Source organism: Caretta caretta, chromosome 8 (genome assembly GCF_965140235.1).
Source record: "Caretta caretta isolate rCarCar2 chromosome 8, rCarCar1.hap1, whole genome shotgun sequence".
NCBI classification, from domain to species: Eukaryota; Metazoa; Chordata; order Testudines; family Cheloniidae; genus Caretta; species Caretta caretta.
Genome location: NC_134213.1, coordinates 74926597 through 74938126, shown reverse-complemented (window position 1 = coordinate 74938126; position 11530 = coordinate 74926597). Strand labels below are relative to the sequence as shown.

At 44.0% G+C, this 11530-nt stretch overlaps 1 protein-coding gene across 5 annotated transcripts in view; it reads right to left on the bottom strand.

The window, feature by feature from the left end:
• BCAR3 (BCAR3 adaptor protein, NSP family member) overlaps positions 1 to 11530 on the bottom strand; it is a 93373-nt gene that overhangs the window by 10684 nt on the left and 71159 nt on the right. For all 5 annotated transcript variants that reach the window (XM_048862194.2, XM_048862195.2, XM_075131618.1 and 2 more), the window contains 3 exons: positions 5662 to 5790; positions 3967 to 4403; positions 1787 to 1887 (listed from right to left, as the gene is read on the bottom strand). In XM_048862194.2, coding sequence (XP_048718151.2) covers positions 1787 to 1887; positions 3967 to 4403; positions 5662 to 5790 — 667 coding nt within the window. The remainder of the gene's footprint in view (positions 1 to 1786; positions 1888 to 3966; positions 4404 to 5661; positions 5791 to 11530) is intronic.

Below are 11530 nucleotides of genomic sequence, written 5' to 3'. Positions count from 1 at the left end.
CGGGGGTGCCTGTCTGGGGGCGGGGGTTTGGATAGGGGTCGGGGCAGCCAGGGTACAGGGAGAAGGGGGGTGGGGTTTGGATGGGGTCCTTGGGGGTGGTTAGGGGCCAGGGTCCCGGGAGGGGGTGGTCAGGGGACATGAAGCATTGGATGGGTTGCGGTTTCTGAGGAGGGTAGGAAGTGGGAGGGGGCGGATTGGGGGTTAGGGCCAGGCTCTTTGGGGAAGCACAGCCTTCCCTGCCCAACCCTCCATACAGTTGCACACTCCGATGGAGCCCTCGAGCCAAAAAGTTTGCCCACCCCTGCTTAAGACAGAAGTTCCCAAACTGTGGCCCACGGAGAACTTGCTGGTTGTCTACAGAGAGCTGACTGATTACTTCATACTTCTCATTACCCCAACTGCTACATTGCATTAAAGACCCCCCAGACTGTAAGGTCTCCAGAGTAGCGACTGTCTCCTACTATGTGTCTGCAAGGTGTCTAGGGGCCTGCTCCTGATTGGAGCCTCTAGCCACCATCATAATATAAATAAATACATGAATCACACATGAAATACTTTCCTAATTTTACTTTTCAGGATAATTGCTATAGTTACTACATCAATGTTATTGCAATCGTGAATGGGTGGAAGGCAGTTCATCCGATCACAAATGGGAGGGAAAGCAGTTTGTTCAATTATGTCTGGGAGTACGGTGGAGGAAGAGATGCGCATGACTAGACAATCTCTCTCTATTAAGGTGCGGGCCACTCCACAGAAATGTTTGAGAACTCCCGCCTTTAGAAATCAGTTTAAAATCCACAACACCCATTTCCTTTTATTTTATTTTTTAAACAGATTTAGTGCTCTACAAAAGTTCAAGATTGACCGCCTTGGAAACCAAAGGCCAGAATTTATCCACAGGGCTACTCACAACCTCAGCTCAAGCTTCCTCACACAGTGCTCCTGTTTGGCATATAAGGGGGTGCCCTTACAATTTTCCCCCCTAGGTATAGCTTGGAGGGTAGGTCGGGGGGTGGGGGGGGTGGGAAGGTAAGCAAAATTTCTCTGGCAATTGGGCAAGTGCTAGTAAGTCTTCTATCAGTGGGGTAATGCAAATGAAACTGATCACATTCTGGTAAATTTCATATTGCTGCCCCCCAGGAAAGTTACATGGGGCAGCAGCAGGGGCAGAATTGTGATATAAGCAGAGAGAGGAAGAGCAAAGGGGGATCAGAGGAACAGAGTGTACAGCTGCCCCACTTCCTCTTCCCTAACCACCAGCAGTAGCCAGGGGTGGAAAATAGCAGAGTACTGATTCTGCATTAGCTGCATTACCCGCCTAACAGCAGTGAAACATACCAGATTGCATCAGGTTTACCACAGCTGCTCAAGCAGCTATGGGCAGGATGGTATCAGTGAAACTGTTGAGGGTCTTGTAAAACTCTAGGTTGAGATGGTGACACTGCCAAGAAGTGGACCTATTCGTGCCAATCATGATCATCATTTTTGTGATGTGTAAACCTAGGCACTAGGGTGCCATACCAAGCTGATGGGTGCCTTCTAAATAGCATGCTTGACTCTAGTTATTATAAAGAGCCTATCAACTCCATTTCCATGGACCACTGAACAGTCATCAGATGCTAACTGTATTCAGTACCCTCACACTTGAGACCGTGAATTTCACGTGGGCTCCAGTCTTTGAAAATCTCCAGCATTTTAAAATGTAACCTGAAGACAGGGTAGAAGGCTGACTGCTTGCTGGCATGCATCTTCTAAGAAGTTATTAGAAATCTGCCTACAGACATACCTATTGGCAGGTAGCTTTCTGACTGGTGAGCCTTTAGGGAGAATCTTTTCTCCTGGACGTGATCCAAACTAGCTGGCTGGCTACCACTTTTTTCTTTGTTTCTGAGGGGGAAAAAAGCCAACACAACAATATATCATTAAAGTGCAGTAGGACACTTAACATACAGGACCAACCTTCAGTTGTGCCAGAACTAAGGAGAGTCCTCAGCTTCCCACTTACAGCCGCTTAAAGGGCCCTTAGTATGGGTGAAGATCTGGCTCTGAGCATTCAGTACTGAGAGTTATTGCTTTGTGCAACATGGCAACAGGTCTGTAATTGTACAACATGGCAGGGCAGAAATTAATGCTTTACAGGTTCTCAACCTTTTGCATGCTGTGACCCCCTCTTACAGCAGAGGAAAGATTTGTGACTCCTTTTCTCTCCTAGCCATACAGGAAGGGAGGAGGAGTGTGTCCCCTGGTTGGAGTGTGTGTCACAACCCTCAGGTTAAGAACCCATTCTCTAACACAGTGATACTCAGACCTCAGTGGTTCAGGAGCCAAACTAACAATCAATATTACCCAAAAGAGCCACAGTAGTTTGAATTCATTGTTTCATTTACTATAGAACTATACATTCAGATTTAAACAATATGACTGGAGAAATATTTAGTTTATTCTCACAGCAAAATGGCTGACCAAGTATTATTATTATTTTATCAACTACAATTGGTTAATAACATAGTAAAAGCATCCTGATTGGTTAATAATTAAATCACACCACTGTTTTAATATCATGTGCTGCAAATAGCTGCAGGAGACACATTAAAGAGCCGCTTGCGGTTCGCAAGCCTCAGTCTGGGTATCACTGAGCTAACAGAAAAGAAAGCTGCCCTTCCATTTCTGCCCTGGTTCAGCCACAGGAGAGTAAATAAGGACATGCTTTGGTTGACATTCCCAGGAAAAGCAGATGCAGAATATTATTTACAGGCTTTGGATGAACGACTGCTCAGCCAACATGCAGTTTTCATAAAAGGCATTAACAATGTCTACCAACTGCATTTCTCAGTTCAAGAGCAGACATCATTAGCGGTCCAGACCCCACTGCTGCACAAGCAATCCTCTGCATCTGTCTGAAGTTCCATGGACTTCACTGCGACTCCTCGTGGGCTAGCCCCTCCTCCCCCAGAGTCCCGTTCAAGTCAGGGTGGCTCCATACAGGCATAGGTGTCCAGCTGTGCAGATCAGATTCCAGGATCCAGGCCAGACTCCCAGACAATGATTTGGAATTTTTGTTGTCAAAAAGTTGCTTTAGCAGTTTGGTTCCCTTTTTTGTTGGCATGCTAAGACTCTTTCAGTACAACACCTGAACTGAGCAGTAATGAAGAACTACGCTCCATCAGCTGTCTCCTTCCAGACAGTCAGCTTTATTAGTGCACTTTATTTTAGTCATCTCACGTTATCTCTTTTTAACTATCTTAACCCATTTGTGGCATTTTTTTCACAGCAACAGAAGAAAGAGGGCTCACCTTGAGAAAAACAACAAACTTTTTACTTTTTTTATCCTTCAATTTACGTTTAGTATTTTTATTATTTCTAAGCTACAGCACAAGCTGCACCATTACTGTACTTGCAGAGCCCGAGTCTGATGTCACTCACTCTGGTTTGACACCATTAACTTCAGTGGCGAGGCTCCTGATTCACACCAGTGTGAGTGAAAGGAGAACCAGCACTGCAGAGCCCAAACACCATCTTGCTGAGGAAACAGATCTCACTGCAAAAACCCTGAATCATGTTTTTTCAAAGATATTTTAGAGCTGATTATTTTCAAAATCTGATTACACCATTCATCTAGTTTGTTAGAATATCTGTACTTAAATTAGGCTGCTGCCATAGTCAAATGGCATCAGTAATCTCTGTGTTTTACATTAATATAATTGAAGGCAGAGTTACCTTAAAGCTCCTTATTACAGCTGTTAGTCCTCTAAGGCCTGAGCCAAAGCTCACTGGAGTCAGTGAGAGTCTTTTCACTGACTTCACTGGGCTTTGGATCAGGTCCTTAAAATGAGTTATTAGATGAGACTGTGAGGCCTGATTCTTTCCCCATGAAAGTAGAGGATAAAACTCCCATTGACTTCAATGGGAGCAGGATTGGATTCTTGACTCCCTTTTAAGGATGATGGTGGAACAAGAGAAAAGTACCTTAAAAGATTTCCTCTGGTTAAGCTGTGCTCCTGGGACTGCACGCCGCATATACTGAGCCTTACTGCTGTCTCTGTTTTTCCTTCAGTGATATTGCATTCTCTTTGTCGAACTGGAGATACTCCGTACTTTTCCTCTAGACACCTCAGTGGCACGGTCCGGTTGATAGGCTGAAAAATAATTGCTCCACTCTGCTTTGATATTGGCCTGCGATTCCCCACATAACATCTCACTAACCCAGGGATGCTGTCGAAACTTTCAAGTTCGAACTGATACTGAACACGGCAGTAGGCTTCATTGAGTCTGAGGACTGTCCTGTTGATTTTGAAATGTTGAGAGATGTTTTTCCACTGACAGGTAAGAACAAAGTTTCCAGGACTGGAGAGAGAATCCCTAATCAGGAAATCTCCATCTCTCTGAACTAGGCTTTCTGCCACCTTAGAGAGAAAACATACAAAAACAAAAAACCCACATTTAGAATCAGAAGAGGAATACTCAGCCTGGGCTAGTATCACATCAGTAGAGTCTTGTTATTTAATCCTAAATGTCGGGCCCAATTCTGGCGGCTCTGTGAGCACAGGTTTAAAACCAGAAAAGACAGGATAGAGGAAAAGCGTGGGGCAGAATGTTGCCCTCTCTAATTCTGGCTCCTTCTAAAATCCACAAGCCATTCCACAGACTTTCTACAACAGGAGTCTGGAAGGACCTTCTAGGACAGGGCCAGAGAACGCAGTTTGTGTGCATATTTCCCCAATTTGTCAAAAGAAACTAATCTGTATATACCTCAAGAGAGACAAAAGAGCTATTTTTAAAATGGGTTTCACACCATTCTTCTCTTTGTTTTGCAATATGCACATAAAAGCTGAAAAAAACCATTTCTTTTTGAACCAAGCTGGCCCTTCCCATTGGACAAACATTAATTCATTAATTTTCAAACCACAGAGCTGCCTGTTTCTGGCTGCTCTGCCCAATGTTCAGCATCTGCTGATGGCAGCAGGAAAGCTCATAACTATGAGAAACAGCATTTGCCAGGTGCATGTTGATGACGAGCCAGCAGGGGGAGCTCATGATGTTTTTCCATTCATAGAATAGACTATCAGGGTTGGAAAGGACCTCAGGAGATCATCTAGTCCAACCCCCTGCTCAAAGCAGGACCAATCCCCAATTTTTACCCCAGATCCCTAAATGACCCCCTCAAGGATTGAACTCACAACCCTTTTTGGTGTAGACGACCAAAATAAAAAGATAGCTACTCCAAATAACTATTAATCATTATTACTACTAGTACGCTGTTTTATCATTTCAAACTAAAGAAAGGGAGAAGATTGGAACATTTTAAAATTCTGGATAATCATATTAATCTAAATTCAGGCCAGCAGCTGAACAACAATATTAGAGGACAGAGTGTAGCTCATCTACAGCACAGAGGAGCATTCTTACCTCTCCTCATTGGATGATTTTTTATTTGTTAAAAGTATAAGAAACAGTGGATTTCTTCCCTCAGTCTCATTTCTCACCAGGGCATATTAAGTAAACTATACCAGACACTGTTTTTTTCTCACACTGGAAGGCATTCCTTTCTACTGAATTGCTGATCTCATGCAGCCTCTGTAACACGCCAGTATTAACCTGTCTGTATCTGTATATGAAAGCCCACAGCTTTGCCTGTGAAAGGAAGACCCTGGAGGGACGTACCTGCCGAGGAATGCGTCCATGGTACCAAGCATGGCTACGTAAGTCTTCGCTGCTCAGCTGCAGCTCTTCCTCTAACTCTTTCTTCAGCTTTTCTGGGGTGTTGTCCATAATCTGCCTCTCTTTAGAAAACTGCAATAAAGATTAAAAGGTTTGACTGTGCCAGGTTTAGTCATTAACATTTTATATCACTCAAAACTTTCATCCCATATGTCACACAATCTGCAAAAGCTACTGGAACATGGGTGCTACGTTTAACAAGCTGACCTGCCTTTGATCTCTAAGTTGTATTTGCAAAAACTAGTGTCAGGTGAGAATGTGCGTAATGACGACACACTGTACTGAGTGCATAATAAATGGCCCATCTGCGTATCGAGAGATAACATGCACCTACTGAGCCACTTCAGTAATTGCATCTTCCCAAGATAAGAAGCAGAGATGGGTCCAAAGCTTCTGCCCCCGCCCCAAGACTTTGTAGTTTAATTCAGATCTGAACTTTGCTTTTTTGCCCCATTCTAAGAAAGCATATCCTAAACTATCAGGACAGATACAGAGTGTACAATTCAGTACTTATGCTGCATGAGAAATATCTGCCTTATTAAAGGCAAGTTTCCCTTAAAACACTTACTTCTAAGTAGAAGTACAGCCTTATTGAAGCCTGCATCTTCTGGCATTTCTCCTTATTCCTTCCTGAAGAGAGCAAAAATCTTGGTTCCCGTTAGGGCACCTCCCTACAATGTGTAAGGTCTTCTGGGGGATTCCTCTATCTCTATAATATAACAACCGTAAGATCTTCTATGGGATTTCTCCCCCTTTCAACAAGCGCAGGATATTCAGGGGGTTGCCGTGTCCCTCTATTCCCAAATGACGTATCACTTCCATCTGGGGTCCTTATTCTTTCTCTGGAGTGTGACTAGGGTGACTAGATGTCCTGATAAAAATCGGGAATGTCCCGATATTTAACCCTTTGTCCCGCATCCCGATCAATGTACAATTGGGACCGCATCTGTCCCGATATTCAGGAAAGGAGGCAAGCGGGAGGGGTGAGTAGGTGAGCAGCAGGCAGAGGCAGGTGTGAAGAGGCGAGTGGGGGGGGGGGGGTGCGAAAAGGCAAGCAGCAGGCGGGGAGGGTGAAGAGGTGATTGGTGAGCCAGCGGTGGGCGGGTAGGAGGCGATCAGCGAGCCAGCAGCAAGTGGGGGTTCTCGGAGCAGGCATGGGGGTTTCTGGCAGCGGAGTGAGGAGGTGAGTGGTGGGTGGGGGACTGAGGAGGGACGCAGTAAGCCAGCAGCAGGCCGGTGGGTGAGGAAGGGCACGGTGGCAGGACGGAGGGGCCGAGCAGGGAGGGGGTGGGACCTGGGGCAGAGTGGGAACGGGAGCCTGGGAGAAGCAGGGGTGGACTGTGGGCAGGGTCGATGGCACCCCAATGTGTCCCGATATTTTACTGTTGTGATCTGGTCACCCTAAGTGTGACTTTGGTGATCCATGAAGGGTGTGGCTCCTTCTCCAGAGAACCACTAAGGATACTGTTGTCCAATTTTCCAGAAATTCTCAAAGGGGAGACGTTCTTTGGACATTCTAACTTCCTCTGCAAGGCCTGTGATTTAAACGTAGGGTTTGATGTTGCTGAAATGCCTTCAGAAAGCCCCATATGTTCAACTATCAAATATTTTAATGGGATTCGGCTATTTGTGGAAACCGACATGATGCTACACTGATCCTGGAAAGAGACAGATGCTACCTCCAAAAAATAAAATAAACAAGCCAGAGCTAAAGTGACACGGAATGTTGGACCCCTGATAGGAGGTGGGTTACAATGAAACAATAACCACAGAACATTTTTCCCCCTATGGACAGACACTTCTTTTTTTTTAAGTTATTTGGATGGGATCCAAGGCGCCCAGATTCCTTTCACAGGACACTTTGATTGAATGGTACAATTTATGCATTGTTTATAAAAAGACTGGAGAACACTGCTGTTCACCCACTGATCACAGTCTTTCTGTGATCGCTGTGCTCTCTAGAGTTTCCATCATTGCATCCTTTCAGCATATAACAGAGAGCAGATGCTGTGTGTTTTGAGCTCCCATCAACAAGCCTCGGTGCAGTCTGGGATAGACCAAGTTACAACTGTTTGTTAGAGAGCATATTCTTGATGGAAAAATTTCAGGAGAGGTGGGCGTTCTGCTGCCCACATCATTTAAACAGATTCATTCTAAGATGAATTTTCTTCCTATCTCTTCCAAGGAAAAACTATGTGCCTTTTTAGACAATAAATAGTTGAAGGTTTAGTTTATACAGTTGAGGTCAATGAAGCACTATAGTAGCACTTTAAACCCCCCTGCAATTTTGTTTGTCAGCCATGTTACCATGCTGTTTACACAGGTAAACATGGTTAACAGGGATACTCATGTTGTGCAACAAGGGACAAGTCCTGCTCCTTCTCCTGCAGCCAGGATGCCTCTCTGCTTCAGGGATCGGGCAGGATTTGGGGGTTGGGTGTATAGCCTATACATGGAGCTCCCTGCACAGCAGCATGCAGTGATGGGAGGGCACAGAAGGCCACAGCTTGAGTGCAGAAAGAATCATGCAAGGGGCTACGGCAAGGACTCTGGCCACTGATGTAGAGGAGTCTCGACAAATCAGCTCCCTGGTTGCGTTGCAGCCTGTAGGGGAGAGGATTTGTAGTCTCCCCATCCCTCACAATACCTGTGTTTGGTGCCTGGCTCAGCTAGTTGGGCCAAGCACTCAGTGTAAGATTCCTCCCACATGCACTGCATAATTTAGAAAAACGGGGGCATAGATATAAACAATAGGCCAAGTCATCCCTCCCTGCAGTAAAGCAAAGTAAATGAGCATTGCACAGGGGACCTTCAGAGGGGTGGGGTGGACGGAGCCATCCTTCCTGCAGCTGTGGCCTGTGGAGCACTAATGAGTCACTTTTGCAGCTGCTACTTCAGCTCTCCACAGCTGTTTCATTCTCCCCTGTGGTGCATGTGAGTGTCTGTGCATGAATGAGTATCCAGTAGATCAGCAAATTGGCAGATCCACTGAACTCAGCTCCAGCATCGTCATCACTTAGCTGCCCAGCGCAAGATTTGCACCAGTGATCTTTAAATACAAGGAAAGGTGTGAAAGATTAAAAATATTATCCTACACTAAATGGGTTAAAGCTAAATGAGATACAATTATAGCATTTGTATGGACTAAAGAGGCATACTGTTGCATCTGCATGACAACATCATGCCGATTATATATTTGCAGTTACTTAGGGAAGTTAGTGTCAGGGCGGGCTCCAAGCACCAGCTTTCCAAGCGGGTGCTTGGGGCGGCATTTAGAATGGGGCGGCAGCCCGTGTCCCGCGGCGGCAATTCGGCGGCTGCTCTGCCGCTCTTCCTGCCTCAGCGGCAATTCGGCGGCGACTGCCTGGGACTGCAAAATTGGTAGAGCCGCCCCTGGTTAGTGTACAAATCTAGGATGGGATTTTCAAAAGTAATTAAGGGAGTTAGCTGCCCAGTTCCCATTTTAAGTGGCTAGACGTTGGGCACTTAAATTGCCATAGGGAGTTTTAAAAATACTAGCCCAAATCAAAATAACTCAGTGCACAAATGTAATTCTAAATATCTTGTATATACATCTACTGTATTAGATGGAACACATTTATCAGACAGTATTTCTGTAGTGTAGTTGTTCATGGATTGTAGCTCCTAAATAAAGAGTTTTGATGTAATCTATTGCTTACTGCAAATTTTCTGGATATAAAAAAAGCAGTATTTATATCATTAATCAAGGGTCGCTCTAGAAATGAGACCATTTCAGTGGTGGGTGACGCTATTACTGTATAATGGAATATGACTTTGTGACATGCTACAGGACCAATCAGGATGAAAGATGCTACAGGTCTATAAAATATAATCATGCCAGACCTTCAGCTCAAGAGTGAATTTCAATCATAGTGAACAATGCTGACAACTAACTTTTATCTTACAGATGGAGGCTGGGTTATCTATCACAGCTGTTCTCATCAGGATACAGGAACATATTTAATATAATACAGGAAATAAATCATGGGTAACTGGATTATTCACTAACTTTAAAATGAAAGTAATGAAACAGTGTGCTCATCATAAGAAAAACATTTTTAAGGAATCCAATTTAGCCAAATAGTTAACATTCATGATCAGCCTTTTAAACTCACAACAGACTGGAACCTAGAATAAAAATGGTTAGATTTGAAACTCTTCAGGGGAGGGACTGAGTCTTCCTATGCATCTGTGCAGCACCTACCACAACAGGGGCATCCTACAGACAGTACTACCATTAGCCCAAATCTATTTATAAAACTGTGGTGTTTGTACTTAGAGAGCAACAGCAAATAAATCATATATTAGATTCATTTGTCTTGACTTTTTTTTTTTTTAAATTGAGCAGCATTTGTCTTAATTTTGTGTCTTGGACAGAGACAAACGCTTTGTCAGCAGTTATCTAATAATAATAAACAATAAAGAGGTTTGAATGGAGCGTTGCTTCTACCATGCATTTGCAGAGAGATGGTGGAGTGGGTGATAAAAGTCTTTTCAACCTCTAAATATGATCCTATTATTCCAATCCGTGTTGTGACATAACTCACTCGGACAGAGTAACAAGGAAGCATGCAGCTCAGATTCCTCAGGATCTCCAATCGGTAATAACAACTCCTTCATATGCAGCCCTGATACTGCAAGGAGAACCATGTAGGCAAATCCCTGTGCCTGCACAGAGCCACTTTGACTTCATTAATCCACAAGGGCCTGCCCAAGGGATTCCCTCAGTGTTGAATTCTGCTAAGAATCCCAGTGGGAACACATGGTCCCAAGCTTTTAATTTTCAGCAAAACGTTTAAAATGACCACTGCAATTATTTTACCATTTTTCCAATTAAACTTGCGGCGTTTATCACATTGTACGAAGGATTTCCCCTCAAGTCTCATTAAATCTAGGATCACAACCTGTCATTAATTCCATAGGCTTGTTTTGATACTATATGTTATTTTGCATTTCAAAGGCAAACATAAGCTGTTAGGTGCAATGAAGATTGGAAAATACCAGTGAAGTTCAAGAAAATCAAATTCCAAAAGATTCACTCCATTTTGCCTGTTTAGGATAAACTATCAAAAGTGACTTGGATTATCATCATATATTATATGTATGAAATTTGACAAACCTATTGTTCTGGGAAGTTCCGATTAAAATATACTATTCTCACATCCAAATGAAAACAATTATTTTTATTTGTGCAGATGGGATTCTTCCAAAGAGACCTCTCTACTACAGCAGGCCCTAGTTCTTAATCCTCCATTCAGAACAAATCGCATTAGGATAATTTTGAACGGTGCCCATTGCTCTGTAGCAACTTTGGGCAGGTCTACACTACAGCCAAAAATCAATATAACTTACGTCACACAGGGGTGTGAAAAAGCCTTCCCTCCCACCCCAAGTGAGGCAAGTTTTGTTCTGTTCCACTGACACAGCTTCCACTTCTCACTGAGGTGGAATAATTATGCCGACAGGAGAGTGCTCTCCCTCGGCATAGCGCGTCTTCACCAGATGCGCTGCAGCTGTGCCGATATAGTGCTGTAATGTAGACTCGCCCTTTGTCTGCAAGCTAAACTCATAATTGTTGTTTATCCTGTAGACTAACGGGGCAGATTCCACTCTCCCCTACACCAGTGTAAATCTGGAGTAACTCCATTAAAGTCAATGGAGACACATCAGTTTAATACGAGAATAAGGAGGAAGAGAGTCAGGCCCACTGTTTTACATACATCCCCAAAGCTTATGTTGCTTCTGCTTTGGAGGCTTATCTCAATTCTAATGGGAAGCAATAAACCAAATC